Genomic DNA, 22,293 nt, shown 5'->3' with positions numbered 1-22,293 from the left:
AAAGTGAATTTATTGAAGATGTCAGATACAAAATATTTTTATAGCAAGATGATGAAGGGCAAGCAAGACTCGGTTGCGATAGACCATCCAGTGGTAAAGGTCAAACAAATGGCTTAGCACCGAAGGACAAGGCGATAGTGAAGAGCGAGTGAAGGCTTTGCGCTAATGAATCGTGTGAGGCCATGAGAAGTTATGTGTGACTCGCATCAATTATATGAAGAATGAAAGAGGAGATGGAGTGAAGATTATATTAAAATTGGCAACCCTCGATGTTTGAAAGAAAGAAGCGACACTTTAAAATATTTGAAGGATCAAATTGGTTTAAATGAGTTTTATATTTGAATTTGAGTATAGTTATGTCGTACTATTAAGAGTGATGCAATATAGAGCTAATTGTCGTGTCTCAGTGCCCAAGAGTTTTCTAACCAACCCAAAGTGAGAGTTAGCTTAAGCAGTCCGGTGCGAAAAGTGTGGAAGTATCTGAATTGAGTTTCGGAGTGTTTCTAGTTTGATCTAATGTGTTTGGGACCATGAATTCAGTTAGGATGTGTAGCCATCTGAATAAACTTTCCATAGAGTCTAAAATCTTCAAAATCGGACTTCGGGATAAAAAATTATCGTCGTTTTCACAGGATCAGTTGTGTTGAACTCGGACACTCTAGGTTGACTCGGATACTCCGGATTTAGCTCCGAGTCAGATGGTCTGTTAGGGCCAAAGTGTTTTATCCGGATGTTCCGGGTTGACCCGGATGCTCCGGGTGGCAGAGTATTCAGACTTTACTTCGACCAGGGTTCTTGGTTATACATTCTAGTGCCAACCTGGATACTCCGGGTCAGTAAAAAAAATTATGTAATAGCTAATTTATGGAGGAACAATATAAATACCCCATCACTCCCACCCTTATTTGCTGCTGCAAGAGCACGAAAAAGAATATCTTTAGAGCCAAAAGAACTCCTTCACACTCTATTTTATTGTGTTATTTGAGAAGAAAAGTGAGTTGGGTTGAGAGATTGCAAGTTTGAATGCAAGTGAGCGTATCTTCTATCTCGAGCACTCGAGTTCATCGGTAAGATGTTCGCGAAGCATTTGTTACTCTTGGTGCTTTGAGATCCTAGGTGGCTAAATGTCGCCGATGAACACTTAAGGTTGTGGTGTGTTATGAAAAGTTTATGAAGGCTTTGATTTCACTTTTAGAAGGGAAGAAATCAAGAGTAAAAATCCAAGTTCAAGTGTAACCGAGCTTGGTGAGGAAAAGGGTGAGAAAGATCTGGCTCAAGTGTGGCTGAGCCCCTCAACGGAGATGTAGGAACCTCTAGAGGAGGTGTCCGAACTTCGGGAAACAAATCTTGTGTCTCATCTCTTGTTCCCCTGATATTGTATTCTTGCTTAATATTTGTGCATTTTGCTCGATCTACTTATTCGTGTGTATTTAATTGTAGATTCTCTATGGATCTATTTTGAATCATCACTTAGAACACACGATTTCACTTGGTTTGAGCTAGAACCCTTTTGCGTTGTTTAATTTCAATTTTAAGTTAATTCTCTGCTGAACCCGGAGGTTCCGAATTGAACCCAGAAGGTCTGAATTCTGTACAATCAGCTCTGAACCCGGAGTATCCGAGTCAACCCATATTCTCTGGATGAACAATATTTTCAGGATTTTCTTTTTTGGGTTTATTTCCTTATCTTTTATTAGTTTTGAATAATCTTTGTCACTCTATTGTAACTTTTCACATCTTTTTAAGGGTGATTGTGCACTAATTGAAAGCATATTTAGGTTTTTCACTTGTGAAAAATCTGTTAGTTTATTTTTCGCTGCAACTTTAAACCAACGGTAAAAGAGGACAAATTTTTGTAAAATTGACTATTCACCCCCCTCTAGGCAACATTATTATACTTTCAGAGGGCTTACTACACTGTGCAGATTCTTGTGTAAGTGCATAGTAGTTGATTGATAGTAGTCAAGAACTCACCTTGCCTCAAGGGGAGGAGGGGACACAGTGGCGATGCGAGTGTGTGCTATGGTGGCGGTGGCACCAAATGGGTAGTGGCAGTGGCGAAGGCTCGGGCCACCGCAATGCAGACTAGGGCAGTGGAGGCGTAGTGGATGGGTGGGGAAAGTGAGAGGGAGAGTGCAGGGGAACAAGCAAGCCCGCTATTAGGTCCAATAGCATGGCATCAAAAGGTCATAATGCCATGTATTTCACCTACGGCGATATGATTTTTGGCGCCGTGCTATGACATGTTAGCCATGCAAACCCACGCACATCCTACATGATATACAACGATGCCAAATATTGTGGCAGCATGCAATGGAGCCATGACGCCAAAGGGCATAGCGCCGTGCGAAGGATCTATTTTTTGTCAAAGCTTTCCGGAAGGTCCATTTGTAAAATAATGTTTGGAAAAAAGTCCAAAAAAATAAAAATTCCACGAAAGGAGGTGGCATCACAAGTTGACAACCAGGCCTTGCCACACTTCGCTCCTTACGTACCACACTGATCCTTAAGTTTGACAAATAATTTGATATACTAGCTTTAAGGCATGTTTGCCAGAAAAAAAGTGCCTTTTTTAAGGTTGGAAAGTTTCATTTGTTTAGTACAGGGGCCGAGCTAAGTTAAGCCAAGAGTGCACAGGCACCCCTTAATCCAAAACTGTCCTCACTGAAACAGGTTGGAAAGTGACCTCAAACCATTGGCCACAATTACAAAACCATGCAGTAATGCTAGTACCCTACCGTTTGATTTATTTAGCACCCTACCGTACTTTATTTTTTTTTTTTGCAATTGGTCCATGAGATGTGTCGTTTCTTAAAATGCTGTTCATATTGGTGCTGTAGTAGCATGTTTCAGAAGGAATTTGTATGTTTGACCTTGATTAGTTGAAAATGTTGTTCACAACTTTTTCGAAACACATGTTCAAAACGTTGCAATGGTTGGTTATTTGTTCGTTCGTTTCGGAGCTTTTCGTGCTAGTTTCAAATATAAATGTCTAGGCACATGTCTAGGCAGCAGCACAGTATTGGCACTTGATGGCTGTTCAGGTACATCATGTAAATGGTATGGTACTAGCATTTTAATACTGCTCGCAAGAGATTACACGATTCATACATACTGGAGAATTATCTATCACACCACTTCAGCAACATGGAACAAAGAGTACCAGAAATTTGAGAGTACCAAATCATACGAGTGACCAACTCTGATGACAGCATTAGCAGCAAGTTACAGCGTCCACATGTACAGAGTTCTCTGCTCAAATGCCAAGCTAAAAGTTTACGAGATGGATTTATCTTATTAATGGAACAGGGGTCGACCCAGCCTCCAGACGACGCGGTACCCAGCATCTGCCTCTTAAGCTCTGTGGAGTAAGCATGGCGTGAAAAAAGAAGTGATACTGGTGACAGCCCAGTAGGAACCGTAGAAGTTCAGATTGCACGCTTTGGAGCTGTAGATATACCTCACCTGGCATGATGCCCTACTCAACATGCGAGAAACCACCTCCAGTCTCAGATTTTGTTCTGCATGGCAAAGAGAGATGATATCACACCTGCCCTCAGTTGCTAGTAATAGATGCTAGAGATTTAACATGAAACAACAATGAGTGAAGTGAGTCATTTTCATGAAAATAACAATTGGGCTAGCACTCTGTAGTTAGACGGGTCAGTGATAAAAAAAATCCTATTCCGAGCTACCTTACATACACAAAATCTTCTCTTCCTATTCTGAGCTACCTTAGTTAAATCACTGCCATCAATGAATCTTGATGATGACTGCGATGACTCTTATGAAACTGTTGAAGTGACACAACATATAAGGCAACAACTTTCCCTTCTATAACCTAACCATGTGCAACACTTGTATAATTTCATGAATGATGTGAAGCATTAACAAGCATTAAGCAGTAGCTCAAATCTTAACGAAGCTTACTTGTGATCAGAAGGGTTGGGCATTACTTCATACACAATTGTCGCCACAACGTCCCTTTTGTTCTGCGATAGGCAGTGTGGAGCAATAAAGCGTCAGCATGACATTCCACTATCTTTTTGGACTAAACAAGTAAAAGACTCTGGTACCTGAGTAGCTTCACCACGTAGCCCAATGTAGTAAATCTTAGTTGTATCGCCACCAAAGTTATCAGAAAAATGCAGCGTTAGGTTAGCCACACCTTGGAACCTTGAATATCTGAAAAACAGAAAAATCACCCGGGGGGGGGGGGGGGGGGTAAGAAGAGCTAATGAGACAAGCTACTCTATGTAAGTACAGAGAGAACTTAAAAGCATAGTAGTTGCAAGCCATTCAACAGACAGCGAAAAAACAGAAGCAGCCTGGTGTTTAACTCCAGTACCTACTTGCAAAATGACAATTGATTTGTACAGCACTACAGCATTGGTGCATGAATCTAACTTCAGTCTACAGCAAAAGGCACTAGGAGAACAAATAATACAGAATATACCTTGTTTGGTACTCAAGAACTCCTTGCAAGTTCTCTGCTAACTCCCATTCCTAGCAGAAATGCATCTCATTAAAACTGGAGTTTCTGCTTAGGGCATGGATAACAAAAGAGGAAATTGAATAAACACCTGCACAGGCTGCATGTTTTGAGCATCAGAGAAGTCAATACCTTCTCTATTGATGAACCTGTAACATGTCAAGGTACTCTTCATATATTTCATGCCATGAGAAAGAGAAGAAAAAGAAAAGCTGGGGCTCTAAAACTAACGCTCTCATTCTTGAAGGGCTTGTTCCATCAGCTCCACCAACAATAGAAATGCTCTTGATCTTAACATCCGATGTGAACCTACAACCAATGGGAATACATGATTACACAAGTTTAACAATTTTTGGATGAGCATTACAAACGAAAAAGGAGGAAAAATATTTCTTAACTTTGAACACAAATAAAGCAAGATATATTCCACTAAAAAGGTAGCATTAACAGATAAATGCATGTAGGTCATGAATTCAATGCAATTATACAGACTGAAGAAGCAGTACAAACGGAGTGCAGGTAACTGGCTGTTTTTGTTAAGAGAAAGCCCTATGGAAAGAATAACTTCTACAAGAGTCTGTGATGTCCATTTAACATATTGCCTGCTACTTTAAGGAGGTTCATACGGAACCAGCATGTGCATACTAAAAAACATTCTCAATTTCTCAGGATATTTCACATAATTGATGGAAGGAAGTGCAGACTGACATATGTTTCACAGACATCATCCCCATGAACTATTGCTGGGTATTAAACCACCGAAAGGAGTATGACTGCTGGGTATTGAAACACCAAAGGATTATATCGGGTGAGAAAGGAGAACATATATCAATAAGTATAACATCTACAAGCATTAGCCTGAAGTGAACAGTTGAGAACAATCAATAATCACAAGGAGGACAAAAAAAATACATCTAATATATTATAATTCCTGAAACATCACACATTTCATAGACTGATCACTACCTCAGGCAATAGTACATTCAAAGATATTATAAAAATTAGTTCATCAAGTTGCTAGATTTCAGTTTGAGATCATAAAGCAACTTAAAGCACCAATAGATTTAGTTTTAAAAAAATAACCAGAGAGGAGCACACACGCATATATATCAAACAAACAAGTGACTTCAGCTACTTACGGGATGAAAATAAGTAGCTCAGGGTCACCCTCATTACTCTCCAGAAAACCCTGGTGCAGCAAGGATGCTCATGAGAATGCAGGTAACAGATATGGAAAGGAACTCAAGAAACGAGATCTGCTGAAAATCAGTATTTATAAAAAGAAACATGTAAAGCACATCATCAACATTACCATCATGCTGCCTTGTAGCTTGCATGAGTAAATGAAGCACACTACAACCAGCATTATTAAGATATGAGATCTCTCCACCAGAAGAATTGTGATTTTTAATTTCAATAGCCACCTTGGTGGCCCGCTATTTTGCCGCTTAATATTTTTGGACACATGAGCCTTCTCCTTCTCCTTCTATTGTGTCTGATGTGATTACTCTCATTAAATCTTTACAAAACCATTTTAAATATTTTTTAAAGGAAGATCGTAGTCATGACTGTATTTAGATGTGTAAAGATGTGCAAAACTAGTAGCAAGTACTACAAGGAAAGCTGCCAACTACATTCCTTGAAATGTAATATCAAAAGCAAACCGAATCATCCAACGCAGCAATGAATACTGGAAAGAGGACTCATGGTAGTGACAGCTAACATACGAAATTCTTAAACCCATGTCGTATTTCACAGGTGAGATGACAAGATTTCACAAGATATCTCTTCTTACAAGATTTTAGATCACGACAAGATGTGTTCTCGACAAAAAAGGCCATGACAAGTTTACTCCTGACAGCAGTAGCTGAAAGGCTACCCAGAAGAATCCAACCAGTTCATTTCAGCTACGATCATAAGCAAAGGATAACTGTTATCAGTGGTTACTGAACCGGTGAACCCCAACTCACTTAAAAATCAAGGCAACACGGGCAGGAAGTGACATCGGTACATACCCCCGAGGTGTCGAGGCGCTGCTCCCACGGCTTGAAGACCGACTTGACGCTCCCGGGCACAGACTCGTTCAGAGCCACCACCTGCGTGTACGGTAAGGGGTCAGCCGCTGCTCTAAACCCTGACTGACCATCTATTGCACAATGCGATAGGCGGCATCCCGTAAACGTGGTGCTAACGAAAGATTACTTTTCATAGTAGAAACTTGAGCACCGCCGATTACACAGGAACGGAAGAACAAGGAGGAGCTCACCACAAGGAGACGGGGCAGTGAACCAATCTGGTTGCTGATGAGAGGGAGAGGAAGAGAGGGGGTGGGGGAGACGGGGAAAGGGAAGGGGATCAAAGGACCTTGGGGATGTCGATGTGGTTGAAGAGCGACCAGTCGGCGGCGCAGTTGTGATCCTCGCAGCTGTGATCGTGCAGGCACGCCATTCCTCCTCTCGCTCGCGCTCCTCCTCCCCGAATGCAGCAGCCAGCAGCGGTGTCCTGCTTCGATTTGCTCTTCTTGCCTTCGGGAATCTGAACTCCCTACTACTACCAGTGGGCGGGTCTGTAGGGCTTGCTTGCCTGCGCTGCAACTGCAAACCGTCTCTATCGGAAGCACTTTTGTTCAGAAAAATATTTATAAGATTCTATTTATATTATACATCTCATACTTTAATAGTTAGATTTAAAAAAACATAGAAAAAAAATCTTTTATACGATCAAACCCTATAAAATTTGCCTCTCTCTGCCTTTGGACATCGCGGGGACTGGAGAGAAATCTAGAGGATTCTTTAACCTCTCTCTCTCCGGCCTCCGTGCCGTCACCAGTGTGGTCGGTGCAGATGGTGGGGACGGGCTCCTTTATCCAAAACTTGTGCATTAGGGCTATGCTGGTCCCACGTGTCACTAGGTGCGTTCATTCGAGCACAAATCAAACCTAGACAAATCGACTAGCCCCAGAGATGCAACTATCATTCATTTGTACGGTTTCTGCTCAAATAATGCACATGGAAACCTTTTCAAAGCCAAGACCAGGGCCGTCAAATTTAGCTGCCCAAGCTCCATTACAAATGAACCCAAATTCTGGCAAATGAACCCAAACTTTGGCTGTCGTGTGCGTAGGCAAAAACAGAACCCAAATTCTGGCAAAAACCGTATGGAGTCAAGCTAATCAGGAAGGCCTGCCCCTCCTATCCAATACGACAAGGAAGGGGAAAAGAGACCAAAAGAATCTAACATAAAAGAAATGTCATTTTTCCAGTTTATTATGTTTCCCTCATTTTAGATGTGTTTGGTTCCTAATAAGCTGAGAAAAAACAGGCTAAACAAAATTATATTTATTGAAAACCAGGGTGCTTAGATGGTTATATTTATCTAGACATGTTGGCTAAGTTTTTATTCGATTGACTAAATCTAAGTCTATATGAGATAATATAAAAGTTAAAATTATAATTAATTAATCATATATAAATAATTTTATGATATTAATAAATAAACCCATCTATATGAGTGGATACAAAACCTACATCCACTGAATCAAGCTACAGAGTAAAACTACAATCAAGCTTTACTCCCGGACCGGACCAGGATAAGATTATATATTTACATCCGTCAAACCAGATTAAAACAATATAGACGAGCAACTAAATGTGTTTCTATCTAAGATTATACGCATCCACCGAACCAGATTAGAAGAGAATTGGACAAACAATCACACACCAGAAAGCAAGTACAAAGCTGTCCACAAAACTGGAACCAGTATGCAATCTACATTGTTGGGTTTCTACCGCTCTACCACAGTTCCCTACTTCAGTTTACAGAATCAAATAGTGAGGAGAGCCAATATTATACATCAACGACTATTACAGGCACACATGCAGAGGTATAACGAATGTTGTTACAAGCTTACACGCCCACATGCGGCAATGAATCTGTTAGCTAACAATTGTTGTAGTATGCCTGGTAGGTGCTCAGGTAGAAACAAAGATCTATTGACGAGCTTGTATATCAGTTCCTAACCTGATTGGCAATCCATTTTTGGATCTCACTAAAAGTCTGAAAAACGGTCAGCTGTATCGGGCACTATGATCGCAGCCCGCTACGAGAATATCTCCACAAGCTAACTGCCAAGACCAGTGCGGCAGCTATGCCAGCAAGAATCTGCAAGGAAGAAGGTCTGAGGCTCAGAAAGCTGATATCTTCACCACAGGTGAAAACAGAATAGGACATTGGAAAAGAACTGAAAAAATACGATTTTAACCTTGGCATCTCTGCTAATGCCGCTGGAGCTCCAACTAAGCAATGACTTCATCGATGCCAAACAGGATGACTTCGGCATAAGAATAACCACGGTGTACTGATTTCTGCAAGGGAAAGGCAGAACTCTTTGCAAGGCCAATTGCATGGTCTGCGGTGTCAAAGCCTCCCTGACTTTTGTACGCCCCTCCTCCTGGAACTGCACAAAGAAGGAAACAAAAGAGCAACACAATGGTCACCAAATATCTACAACAACCAACAACATTGGTTGGTAATGCAGCTCAAAAGCTACTATTATATGGATCTGCTGATCAAAGTTTTGTCACCTCAGTGAAATTCAGCAAACAACTGAAGAAACATATGATAAAGATAAAGTAGAGGACTGAACCAGGCAAAAGCATAACAGTATTACCTCAAAGGTGGATCCAATATCTCCAGAAAAAAGCCTTGATTGATAGCTCCGCAGAATTCGATCCAACCAAAAGTAATTCTCCTGCGATTTCTCAAAGATGTGAGGAGCTATAAATACAGTGGTATATTACCAATGTGCATCAGCACTAATTTTGACCATGACATTCCACTAAACCTGTAATCCATTTTCATGAGCTCTTTGTTCAATTTCCAGGATGGTCAAAACATCTTCTTCAGAAGGACCTTCAGCCTGTAGGTACGATATCTCCTCCAGAACAAAATCAACCTGAAGAAATTCTGAGTGGGTAAACTGAAGCTGCCCATAACAAAATAATATACATGTTAGTCAGAGAAAAGAGATGTAGAATACCAGTTTAGATGATATGTCTGGATCACATGAGAAATTCACACTTATGTCTCCACGAACATCTCCAGTTCTTGAAGGTTTGTTGCCACCCAAGAAGACAGCTACATTAACAGAGTAGATCTGCGAAACATAGGGATATATTTAAGGGAAATCAAATGGTGCACTACAAGTTAGAGGAATGCCAAGGCTGGATGGTGTGTACAACAAAGAAATCCTAACCTGCCCATATTTGAAGCGAAGCACTTGCATGATTTTTGTTTCCAGAAGTTTACTAAGAAACCCAACATAGTGAATATCTTCTGTCTGCACACACAGCAGAATACATATTAAGATGAAGAAAATATCCCAACAACTTATTATTTAAGAAAAAATGGCATTGTTTCAGTGGCTACATACCATCATTGTGTTCTTTAGAAGCACAGGAAATCCTAGTTGCACAAAGCACTGCGCTTCAACCATAGGGCTGTGGACAACTTCTCTGCAAACAAGGTGCAAACTCAGAGTAAGGTTATCGATATTTAGTCAGAAGGCAAATTTCAGGGAAAGGAAAGAGATTGGTTGCTTAGCTCTGCATGTACACATCTGATAAACACATATAATACAGAATAAATCTGCCAAAGCATATAAATGCAAAAAGGAACAATGGCAAACCTTATGATGGTTGCAGGAAACTTGAATGGCAATCCTCTTAGATCGTCACGACTAAGTGGTTGAACCATATCCTGTACCTTAGGTATCCCACCCTACAAAAGGTAAAATTAATGAGCATTATTATGTGTTGCTTCGTTGTTTCAGAACAATAAAAGGACCAGAACATACCAAGTACTGTAAAATCAGTGGAAGTGAGATAGCTGGGTCTATTTTTCCAACTATTACAACAGTAAAAGCTGATGGATCCTTAAAACAATTGTTGAAATATTCACATGCTCTGATTGGATCCACCTTCTTCAAGTCACTTATTCTAATTGGCTGCATCATATAACTTGAGTAAATTTCTAGGATATAATATGACCAAAACATTGAAACAGATTAATGGTCGCCCAGTTAAGAACCTTAAAAAAGTATGAGTTCCCATAATTTATTTCCCGAACACGATTTGCAAATGCAGTGTAAGGATCCCTCTCCTGAGCATAGATTGCTTCCTCCGCCATCTGCATCACTATTTTTACTTCTTCCTCTCTTGGCTCCACGTTTGTTGTAAACAATTGATAAACGAGCTGCACCGAAGCAAGGCAAACATAAGCATAGGTCCACAATGTGAAGAAAACCAGAAAAAAGTGATGTTATTGCCATAGGTGACCTGTGTTTTCGTGTGTTGAAATGTGCATGTATCTAAGAATGCTTAAACACAAGCAAACCTGCAAAGCAGTCTCAAGGTCTGAAGGTGAGCAATCGCCTGAAAATGTTCTCATGTAGGCCCCAATTTTTGTACCAACTTCAGCTCTCTTGCCAGCAAGCATGTCCATCAAAACAGAAGGTCTATAGCCAAAAGTGCCAATTTCTCCTGCTATGGTTGAACCCATTGAGCATGAAGTATACTCGGCTTCAGACAATTGAGACAGACCACCATAGGCAAACCCAGTAAAAATAACCTGAAAATAGATTAGCATATAAAGACTTGAAACATATCACTAAACAGCGCAACAGAAACAAAATGGCAAATGCACCTCTCTAAAGAAAATGATGAATGCACCGTGGAAAACTAGACTGAGGATTTAATATAATGATAGCATAAACAGATGAACAAATGAAATGTTAAGAACAAATTAAATGATGCATGTAATACAATTAGTGCATTAACTTTCTGAATCGGATATGCTCATTCTCAATAATAGACAAGAAAAATACAGACCAAAAGAGTTAAAATGACAGTATCAGCTGTTGTTTTCTTTAACTAAAGGTAAATGAACTCATTGAAATTGAAAAAGGAAAAGTAAACTGTTATTCCTAAAATATTGTTTTCCTATATTAAGTTTGTAACACCATCACAACCATGCCTAAAGTATGGTAATACAATGCATGAGTTAACATGGCAATTCGATTATCATTTACTGAACTATTTTCTTCCAGTCTATATTGAATATTACATATGCCTTTTCATTTCATCTGCATATCACTTATTTGTTATTTTCTTTCACATAGCACACCAATGAGAAAATACCTCTAGAACTTCAAAGAATAAGCAACAGCTTTGCACTGTTAGCAGTGCGTCTCAAAAACTGCTGTAGCTCATTCTTAGTTTTATGCATAAATTTAGTTCTAGTGAAGCAATTATCCAATATGGAAACAGTTTGTACTTCTAGTTCACATAATTGCATGAATCCATTATATTTCATTGTAGCAGTGAAAAACAACCCGGAACGGCTTGTGGATGGACTCATGTAAATAACATAGCATCACTTGAACTTTCGAAACATCCCAAGAACAAGAAAATTTACAGTTCTATTCCTCAGAATCCTAAAATATAGAGAATAAAACTCCATTGGATATATTCCTTGCATGGGGCATAGTGGGCATGGAGTAAAACCTAATATAGAGTGGCATGCAGTTGACATTTGTGGTATATGTTAGAGAAAATCTATTCTAGGTGTCCATATCGGTGACTAAGGGATTCCATAGAATCAAGATGAGAAGGCCTGAAAGCAGCAGACTGCCAGATGATAAAAAACGACATACTACTAACCTGATCATCAAGAAAGTCAGTATACTTGTAACAAACCCGCATGCCATTTGAAAGTATCATCTCAGTGGCACCTATGCCTGGGTGTTCCACTTTATCAATAACACTCCTGCAATAAATTTGGAAAGTACAAAAGTAGGCATCAGTCACATACTAAAATAAAATGTTCATAGCAGCAATAAAAAATGATTTCAATACAATTAGTTAACAATGAGAAGATGGTAGATTTACATATGAAGACAATGGTGGACATGAAAACACTAAAAGTACCCTGGCTCTGGAGTTTGGGCAACAATTTCTTCTGGGATTTGCTCTTCATCCCATGGTGGAATAGACTTTTCTTCTTCCAGGCTGTTGACTTTCAATACAACTGCTTTCAGACCCTCCAAAGAAGCATGAGCTCGAGGTTCGACTATCTTGATAACACAGCTGCTTGCTGTTGAAAAGTTTTCTGCAAACTTTGCCACTTCCGCAGAAGAAATATCTGGTCGAAAGTAAACAGATATAAATATAGATATAATTGAATAACTGTGGTGACACAAATGATGTGATAACCAAAGTGCAGATTGATAAGCAATTAATTGGTTATAAATCAGAAAATTTAATGTCTATGCTCTTATACTAGGTAGCACAGAGCTGTACTTACAAGGAAGAAGAGTCTTCTGCAACTGTGCTTCGTATTCAATCCCAACAACGGGCTCCTCACGAAGAAAATGCTGCAATGAAAAATACAAATTGTATTAATGTGCTTAGAAGCTGTAGGTGGAGATCATGAAATTTAACTTAAATAGTTGACAAACATGTGGACTTATTACTAGTCCAATATTTTAAGTAAAGTCATGGGAAAATAGAAAATTCAAGAACCAATACAAATTATAATTTGCAATAAGAACTGAAGAGCAACTACCATGCAAATGAAATAAATTTCTAGGGCACAAACTGTAGTGGTATTAAAAAACTCGACCCAAGGGGAGAGACATCCCGAAGGCATTGCATTAAGGTCGAGAAAAGGCCCCGAACTGTAGTGGTATTAAACAGGGATAAAATTGCAAGAACCTGCAGAAACTCGTCCCGCAGGCTGGTCGATTGCATTTGATCACGCTCCAGATATGCAGACTCGATCTCTGACATCATTAAAGCGCGTACAATGGATATCTCACGGTCAGAAAATCCATGGAGCCGTACCCTAGCAACCTTAAGAAACATTATGTCAGAAAGATGTTTTGGAAGCAAAGTCCCATCTCACAATTGGAGAAAATACTTGTTATATAACAACCTTAAAATGCAGATATCTACAACATATGCTTGTTAATGTGCCAAACATCTGTTGCACTAACTGAGTGCAAACTAAGTAAGAACGGAATAGTTGTACAACGTTCAATCAGTTGATGGCACACGAGATTCTTTGTTCTTATACCAACATAGGAAGGCTTCTTCTGGGAATGAATGCCCCCCCTTAAGGAACATGATCTATTTTCACTAGGTATTTGTATTTTCTGTATCTCACATACGTGATCAATATTTGATATTAAAATTCTGCATGGTTATCAAACATGCCATCCCCTATAGTCGGTACTTTGTTAGGAAAATTTTAAAGCTTTTAGAACCAATTTTCGCACTTTTTTTGACTTTTGGGGCATTTACACAGAATATTCACCGATAAACTTAAATAATGCACTACGCCATAACATTAGATGTATTTTATTCTTTCACAGATCAAAGTTCGAAAATACCTCAAGAAGCATGGCCTCAAGAGCTTCAACTGTTCCCCTTTCGCGACAACTGGATGTCATAATATAAGCCTTTACTGGATGGACGAGAGCATCTGCAGCTGAAGAACAAGAGAAGTATGGAGGATCCTTCCTACGAGATATTTTGAAGAGCCTCTGGTTTATTGCACAATGAAACATTGACTCTGCCAGTGAATCCCTGTAGTCCTTAACTGTTTTAATTCCACCAGCAGGCATCTTGCAGCTGATAACGACAGCTGACTGTTTTTGGTACAAGGAAAATAAAACAGTACATTAATAAAACATCAACAGTTGATCTTAAAAGATATCCAACCTGTTTAAAAGACTATGAAATACCAACCCCTGCAGCTTCGGATTCCACAAAGCATGAAAAGCGAGGTTCCTCATGCGATGGAACTGGAAATTCTGGTATAACCGGTGGAGGGAGGGAAGCTGGGGCTTTCTGCCCAAAATGCTCCTTTATCAACTCAACGACAGCCTGCAAGTAAGTCATGAAACACAAAGGATGGTAAAAAATCAATGCAGATACATAGTTCTAGTTATATTGAGTATGACAAGATATGCAGAATCCAAACCTGTGTATCTGGGAAGTCTCCCACTGCAAAGACAGCCATATTGCTTAGATGGTACCACTTCTTATAGAACCGCTTAACAGTCTCATGTGTAACAGTTCGTATCACCTTCTCAGTACCAATTGGCAGGCGTTCTGCATACTGGTACAGAGGAAATTAACAAGCAATTTAGAAACTTGCAGCTCCAAACACAGCGACATAAAAGGCAGAAAAATTTAATACAAATTTAACCGTCATGAGATGAAACCCACCACGGGATAGTGAACACCTTTCATAAGACTAGCTAACTGGTTGAACTAAATTACACAACCCCATTGTACACATAAAGGATATGATGGAACAAGTGACCTTATCGCAGCACACAGAATTATCCATGCATACGAGGACAGAGAACAGTACCTTAGAACCTTCAAACAACAGTGACCAGTGGGAGTCCTGCATCCGCCCCGTGGCATTGCGTCCACCCCTGTACTCCTCCAGCACAGCACCCCTCTCTTTCTCCAGATCCTCAGCCGACACCCGAACCTTGTGACCAGCATTAATTTTCCGGCATCAATAAACTCTCAGTAAACAGGCGACATTGCAATGACAAGTAAATCCCATTCTCACCTCTGAGCTGAACTCGGCGAGGATGGAGATGGCTTGAGAGAGCAGACCGGGCTTGTCGACTGGCACGAGCAGTTCGTAGATGGTCTCGTCGGATGAGGTAAGCGCGTTCTGGCAGGCGCCGAACTCGGCCCCGATGCTCTCGAGGAACTTGACGATGTCGTGGTTGGTGTATCGCGATGTGGCGCTGAAAGCGAGGTGCTCGACGATGTGCGCCACCCCGCGCTCGTCCTCCTCCTCCACCACCGACCTGCAAACCGCCAAGGCACATCGACATCAGCAAACGCGCGAAGGGGGTACATAGGTGAGCGAACGACTAGGGGATGAAGCCATGGGGGTGAGTAGCACTGACCCGACCTTGACGGCGAGCGAGAGCGCGGCGCGCATGCGGGGCTTGGGGTTAGAGCGGACGTAGTAGGTGAGGCCGTTGGCGAGGCGGCCGTAAGCGGCGCCGACGGGGTCCGCCGGGAGCGGCTCGTCCATGGCGACGCTGACCAGCTTGAGCGACCGGAACCCCACCCCGCGCCGCAGTCCCCGGCCGGGAGCCCCCGCGGCGGGGACGCCAGCCGGCGCGTCCGTCGGCGGCGGGAGCAGATCCATGGCCGCTGCCGCGCGGCGAGAGGGGCGTGGTGGGGATCCGACGTCGGGCGAGCGCGCGTGCCGCGACACGTGACAGACTGGCAGCGAGGTGACGTCGGACGGGGGGTGGCGCACGGTCACGGAGGAGGAGCCGAGATTTGGTCGCTTCTGCTGGGCTGGATAAAGAGGATTGCGTTGGATTCGGTGGGCCGGACCGTGCTGGGCCAAAAGGCGGAAAGAACCGGGTCGCGTCGTGGCGGTCTGTGCATGTGCGAACCGGACCGGCCATCAGCTTAGGTTGGATTTGTGTTGGTAATCCGTGCGGTATCGTCGGCAAACGCCGGCAGCAAATGCGAAGAGATCGAAGAAACCGGACCTGTGATGAAAGGCGCCTCATCTGGCGGGGGTGACCGGCACCGCAACGAGCTTCTACGCCGCGCGCGAACGCGCACGCACCCCCCACCAGCCCCAGCCCTGCTCGCATGGCTTCCCGGCCGTCACACGCGCCAGCACGCTAGTTGGCCGACGCGCCCTTTCCCTTTCTGCTGTGCGACGACGACGGCCAGCCCCTCCAGCCCGGCGGCGCCGCGGCACTACGGCAGCACCTTTTCACTTGGTTGCTGGCTGCTATCCAGAATCACGGATCGGTCCATGCTTGCGTGTTGCTGGAAACCTTTGGTTCGACAAGGCATGTTTCTTGACAATGGTGTGTTGATGTCTCCTATGCACCGCTAGGTGAGATAAGTGCTAGCTTAGCAATTTGACCTGGCCAGCGGCCGGCTCGGTCTTCTCTGCCTTACTGCCCGGCTGGCGGTACGAGTTTCGGTTCTACTCCAGTTTCTTGTCGATTTTTTTATTTGTATATATTTTAAATCTAAATTATAAGTACATGTGTCCATTTTGAAAAATAAAAAATATTATGTTCCAATACTCTCAAAATTCAAAACACTATCGAAATAGTCATAAAAAATCTGAAAAAAAAAATCTATGGTGTATAGGATGCTATGATTTAGCTCTCCAAAAACTTTCAACTCAAATAATTACTTGTGCATGAGAAACAAAAAGACAAAATTTAGAGATATTGTAAAAGTCATGTTTTTGTCTGATTTTTTTTTGAAAAGCAAGATTATAGTATCCTCTATACTAATTTTTTTTAGAATTTTTCATAACTATTTTGATAGTGTTTTGAATTTTGATAGTATTAAAATACAGTAGTTTTTATTTTTAAACAGGTGATATGAGTCTAAATCTGTAATTCTTTAAGATAGACACATATGTTTGCAATTTTTTATTTAGAACATAGAGTTACTTTTGGCTCTGCTCCTGAGACCTGAACGGATCTGCCATCGTCTGTAGCATCAGGCCCAAAGCCTTTTTAGGCCGCCTCCACTCTATCTCGGCCGATGCTTTGCGGCCACAGGCCCGTTCCTATGTTCCCACGGCCTACTACCGTAGTACCACCTCGCTGTCCTTCCTCCCCGTTTGCCTCCCCATCCACAACACTGGTACTAGCGACTAGCCAAGCCTCTGCCTGCCGCCCAAACTCCGACGACTCGCCGGTTCGCCTCCGCGGCAAACGAGCAAAGCGCACGTGGAGACTGAATCCCGCATCAGCAGCAACCGCACGGCGCGGCGGCAGCAGTATGCTCCTTGCCCTCTTCGGCGGCTACCTGACGGTGGCCTCCCCGCCGCCGCCTTTGCTCTCAGCCGCAGCAGCCCCGAGGCCGAGCGCGCGCCCTCCGGCTCCCCTCCCAGCTCGTCTCAGGCCCGCGACCCGCCTCGTTGCCCGACGGCCCGCGGGGCCCGGGGAGGCGTTGAGCGCGGCAGCCGCGGAGGAGGACGAGGGCGAGGAGGGGTTCCCGAGGTGGGAGGGCGGCAACGGTGAGGAGGACTACGACCATGACCCCGAGATCGGAGACATTATGGGGGACTACTTCGACGACCCCAAGAAGGCCCAGACCCGCGTGGGTGCCCCTGCCTTCTCTTCTCCGCTCGTCCTCTCACCCTCTGATGAATGAATGCCTTCTGGTTCTGATTCTCGGTTGGATAATTTGGTGGTTCTCGGGTGCGTTGTGCAGATGGAGGAGAGGGTAAGGAAGAAGCGTCACAAGATCGTGCAGGCCAAGACCGGTTCGCCCAACCCCATGAAGGTCGTCTTTAAGAAGTAATGTGACTCTGATTCTGCCACACGTCCACACAAGATGCAATCATGCAATTTGTTATGCTAGTACTCTCTCCGTTAATTTCTATAAGCTGCACTTTGACTCTGGTGCGTGACTGTTAACTTCTTACACAGTTTATAACTACAATATATTTTATTTTACAATCTATTCTTTATAACTTCGAAATCTTGATCATATGAACATACTTCCAAATACAAAACCTACGTTGTAAATTTTGTGTCACAAGTTTATGTATTGTTGGATTAGCTGTTGATAAAAAAAATTACAAAGTTTGAATATCAAAATATGTGAGTGCCTTACTAAAATCAACGGAGGAGTAATACTTGACAATCAACAGTCTTTTGGAGGCCTTCCTTAATTTGGTAATTGATTTGTGACTGTTGCTTGTGCTAGATTTGACTTCTCCAACTCGTATATATGGTTTGAGTTCTACAATGCTCTGTTGCCAAAAGATGTGAAATTAATTTCTGATGTGAGTTATTTTCCATTTTTATCCAAAAGAGAGTATGCATCACATTTCGAATACAAAGTATTGTTCACTCAGGATGTTGCACCTTCCCTTTTTATTGCTCTTGCAGGCTCTGCGATCATGGCATATAGTTGGGCGCCTTGGTGGCTGCAATTCTATGAATATGCAGGTAAACTTATCGCACCTGGTGTACTGGACACTCTTTGCATCTTATTGTGGACAACGTCCTTTATTTTCTTGGTCATGTCCTTCAAATACAGTAAGGAAACAAAGTGGATGATACCAGGTAGAGTAATGTAATCCTTACATTAGCCAAGTTTTAGGACCATTTTTGAACTAATAAAAGGTCCCGAGTCGCTGCACAGCCTATTGAATCGTAGTGTTCACTATCCTGAGCTCTTCATGGTAATAGCAAACACAAACAGAACATAAAAAACTGACCTCCGTTCTTTTCTTGCAGATTCTGGTAGCTTATGAATACTTCTGATTGAACTTCTGTACTTTGCACTAAGGGACTTCAATTTTTTTTGTTTATTTTACAGTTATCACAGTTGCCTTTAGATTGTAAAAGACCAAGTTATGATGCTCTTGAAGGAGCAAACGTCACCCCAACATCCTTTTACAACATTGGTGATCTTGAGGTTCAAGATAATCTAGCACGTGTATGGTATGCACTATTCTCTTGGACCGCCTTTACAAACAGTAGATCGTAACCTTTTTGTGTTGACATGTGATTATGTGAATTATCATAACTTATTGAACAAGGGTATTCTTGCCCAGTTCTCTCATTGATGTTTTGCATTATCCGGCCTCACATCATTCTGAATTACTGACAATATGAGCTATTTGTGCTTATGAAAATACCATAACATGCAAACAGAGCATTCAGGACATAAATACCATGTGACATGGGTTTAATTGTGACAGACCAATTTCCCTGACTTTTGACCAGATTTTATGGTGCAATAAGCCTGCTATACCACTTTGACTGAAAAATTAATACTTCCATTTAAGACTAGTATTCTGCAATTGTATGGCTTTCTAGAGAATTATAACTCTTTCTGTGCTACTGTATCTTTGTGCACCATGTACTGAAACACTATGATACCATGTACTGAAACACTATGATACCATGTTTTCTCAGGCATCTTTGGTTCATATTGCCTCTTTTGCTTCTTCCAGACAGAAAGTATTGCAAATGTTGTACTTGTTCAAGTTATAATGACATTGATATCAATCATGACTCTTTGCTTTCATCTTATTGATTTGCACAGGGTAGACATTGGTATTCATGAACCATTGCTTTTGGACATCCTGTTTAATGCCTTAACGACAATAAGTTCAGAGTAAGAACCGGACCTCCAAATTGTCTATATTTTTGTAATTGACTGTGTATAATGTAATTTCTGCTCATCAGGATTTGGTTTATAATATATAGTGCACTTGTATACTTAGATATCCCTCTGATTTTCTGTTTTGCATGCCTCATAAAAGTGAAATCTGAAAAATATTAATTCAGAAGCATGTGGTTTGGCTGTGGCATACCTTGAGTCCCTAGCAACCTATCCCACAGGAATGTTTTATGTTTTGCCTGACTGCCATGTTTGTGTGTCCTGTTTTCCACACTGGCATTTACAGTTTTCTGGTGCAGCAAACTGAACTTTTCATTAGTTTTAAAGGAAAGTAGTGACTGCTGATTTGGATACTGATGTTTGGGATGTAATCCATGCATAGAAGGTGTTTCTGTAGTAGTGTAAGGTCTAGCATGTGGGCCCATCTGAAACCATTAGGGAGAAAAAAATATTACTCATGACATGACAAAGTATAACTCGTTGAAAAGTTTTTTTAGTTGCCTCTTAAGGCCCTTTTTTGGTTAATTTGGGGGTTGTCTTTTGTAGATGACACTGATTCCTTGTATGCTGTTAACTTATTAACAATTTATTATCATAATCGTGTGTATAACAAATTAACAATACAATCTCATCCATTTTTGTTGATTTTCTGCAGTCATGTTGGTATTAAGCAAGTACAATGTGGAGGTTTAGAGTTTGAGAGCTGGAATGAGAACTTGAATACGGAAGAAGCTGGATATAGTGTGCGCAAAATTTAGAAAAGCTCAATCCTGAGATTGCGGAAGCAGCTACTGTTTTAGCTACGGTGCAAATACTGCATCTAGTTCCTAAATCAAAGACCTCACGAGGCTTCAACCACAGTGATCCTTCTAATGAAATGAAAAATGGTGGCAATGCGATGCATGAAAAGATGATGTCCAATTTTCTGCTATTAACTTCTGCTTTAAAGGGGTCACCATCCTTATGCAACTATGCTAGCTGCGGGCCATTGATAATCTAATTGTTGGATATCTATAATGTCATAGCTTCTCCAATATGCAACGTGAGGATAGTTACTCCACATTCGACTAGCTAGTTAGAAGAAATGGAAAATTTAGCAAGACTTGTTCAATTGCTAAATGTTTTTTTGCTTAGTGCTAGTGGTCATCTCGAACCCTGATTGAACCATTGCTAAATATGTTTTGCATAGTGTTAGTAGTAATCTGATTTATTGTAGCAAGTTGGCTAGTGATTTGTTGCTTCAGGCTTTCTTTTTACTGCAACGGGCTTGCTGGTTTGTTGCAGTAGCCAGTAGGCCTTTTTCAGTAGGTATTTTTATTTGTTGCATTGACTGCAACAGTTGTAATGTTACTTGTGGATGATTTCTAAACTGTTGATCTTACGAATACGTGAAGGATGTAGAGTATACTTTCCGTAGCCGAATTATACAACAAATACACAGATTTATACAGGTTCAGGTTTCTTAAAAGATAATAGGCTTACGTCCTACGGTCTTGTATTGATCTTCGAGACAGTGATAAATGGGGGTTTTGGCTAGTTTAGATAAATCTAAACTTAGTCGAGGGCTCCTTGTTTGTAGTCTCGGCGAGATGTCGATGTAGATTGCAATTACAGAAGGCTTGAGGCTCTTATAGGCTTGGGGCTTGTTTGTTGGACTTTAATGGACTTGCCCTTCGTAGGGCGCACGGTCATAAGTTAGCAATCATGTGGTCTCGCCAGTTCTGACCCTAGCCCTCGTGCCTTCAGCCTCGACTCCAGACCTTGTGCCTCTAACCCCGACTCTAGCTCTCGTGGTTCCATCTCGTTAACCAGCACCTCAGGTGAGTTCAGACTTCTCGCCAGACCCTTATAGCCGTGGTAGTCGATTAATCTGACATACGAGTAGACATTGGACCAGGATCGCGGAAAGGCAGTTGTTGGCGCGAGCTCTTCAGCTGTCGTGACTTCGTCAGCACCAAAAATTGCAGTTGAGGTGGACGCCCCTCAGAAGATGTCCAAGAGAGCAGGTTCCCTCCTCAGCCAGTTGAAGATGTCCCGAGACTTGAAGAAGCCCAGATATGGTTGCTAGCCTTAATGCCTTACGTCTTTAGAAATGCAATTTTTAGCTTCTTTCTTCCAGATTGCTTGGAGTGCCAGCGCCAGCCCTTGAGCCTCCTCAACCTCAAATCCAGGATATCGATTCCTCCAAAGGACGGGGGGATGAGAACACCGAGCCCCTAGCTCCTGCTGATGGTGGTGGGGAGGTACAAGTTTCGTCACCCTGGGTCGATGAGACACTCGTTCACGGGTTGCTTGGCGACATGCGCTGGAGGGATGTCATTAAGGGGAACCAAGCTCAAGGTGTCCGCGACCCGGAAGACTTCTTGGGCGTCTTCTTCATGGTGAGTCGTTTAGTTAATAGAATCATATGTGCTGACCTGATGCTCTGCAGTTGAGCATGTTGCGGATGCACAAGCTTCACAACGAAGTTCTACAAGTGAGGGCCTAGCTAGCTGGACTCGAGAGGGAGCTTGCCGAAAAGGACCTGGTTGAATGAGATGGGCCTCTAACTCTCCAAGGAGGTCTCCGAGAAGG

The 22,293-nt window shown here is 42.0% G+C and overlaps 3 protein-coding genes across 5 annotated transcripts; 1 reads left to right on the top strand and 2 right to left on the bottom strand.

Moving 5' to 3' along the window:
• Window positions 1–3,049: 3,049 nt before the first annotated feature.
• Window positions 3,050–7,303, bottom strand: LOC133914183 (uncharacterized). 3 transcript variants are annotated; one of them, XM_062357335.1, is made up of 10 exons: window positions 6,857–7,303; window positions 6,508–6,588; window positions 5,632–5,681; window positions 4,724–4,801; window positions 4,584–4,641; window positions 4,457–4,506; window positions 4,077–4,185; window positions 3,931–3,992; window positions 3,461–3,521; window positions 3,050–3,361 (listed from the first exon to the last, which is right to left on the bottom strand). In XM_062357335.1, exons 1-9 carry the CDS (start codon window positions 6,938–6,940, stop codon window positions 3,479–3,481), a joined length of 615 nt encoding a protein of 204 aa, XP_062213319.1. In that variant the 5' UTR covers window positions 6,941–7,303; the 3' UTR covers window positions 3,050–3,361; window positions 3,461–3,478. The 3 variants fall into 3 exon arrangements, with proteins under 3 accessions (XP_062213319.1, XP_062213313.1, XP_062213307.1); XM_062357329.1 differs by having other exon boundaries at window positions 3,466–3,521; window positions 6,857–7,302; XM_062357323.1 differs by having other exon boundaries at window positions 3,050–3,521; window positions 6,857–7,299.
• Window positions 7,304–8,218: 915 nt separating this feature from the next.
• LOC133914172 (zinc protease PQQL-like) lies at window positions 8,219–15,850 on the bottom strand. Its single transcript, XM_062357313.1, has 21 exons — window positions 15,489–15,850; window positions 15,140–15,386; window positions 14,930–15,055; window positions 14,534–14,671; window positions 14,299–14,436; window positions 13,941–14,198; window positions 13,264–13,401; window positions 12,854–12,923; window positions 12,478–12,691; window positions 12,211–12,316; window positions 10,886–11,119; window positions 10,580–10,744; window positions 10,347–10,496; window positions 10,179–10,270; window positions 9,924–10,005; window positions 9,747–9,830; window positions 9,531–9,647; window positions 9,336–9,446; window positions 9,162–9,242; window positions 8,754–8,948; window positions 8,219–8,653 (listed from the first exon to the last, which is right to left on the bottom strand). The coding sequence occupies exons 1-21, from the start codon at window positions 15,734–15,736 to the stop codon at window positions 8,576–8,578; spliced, it is 3,072 nt and encodes a 1,023-aa protein (XP_062213297.1). The 5' UTR covers window positions 15,737–15,850; the 3' UTR covers window positions 8,219–8,575.
• Window positions 15,851–17,175: 1,325 nt separating this feature from the next.
• On the top strand, window positions 17,176–21,126 carry LOC133914163 (uncharacterized). Its single transcript, XM_062357306.1, has 7 exons — window positions 17,176–17,679; window positions 17,794–17,879; window positions 18,292–18,370; window positions 18,477–18,536; window positions 18,910–19,034; window positions 19,642–19,713; window positions 20,375–21,126. The coding sequence occupies exons 1-7, from the start codon at window positions 17,359–17,361 to the stop codon at window positions 20,475–20,477; spliced, it is 846 nt and encodes a 281-aa protein (XP_062213290.1). The 5' UTR covers window positions 17,176–17,358; the 3' UTR covers window positions 20,478–21,126.
• Window positions 21,127–22,293: the final 1,167 nt, after the last annotated feature.

The sequence above is a fragment of the Phragmites australis genome, chromosome 1, assembly GCF_958298935.1.
Source record: "Phragmites australis chromosome 1, lpPhrAust1.1, whole genome shotgun sequence".
Taxonomy (NCBI): Eukaryota; Viridiplantae; Streptophyta; class Magnoliopsida; order Poales; family Poaceae; genus Phragmites; species Phragmites australis.
The sequence above is the reverse complement of the archived record's forward strand: the minus strand, read 5'-3'. Positions and strand labels throughout refer to the sequence as shown.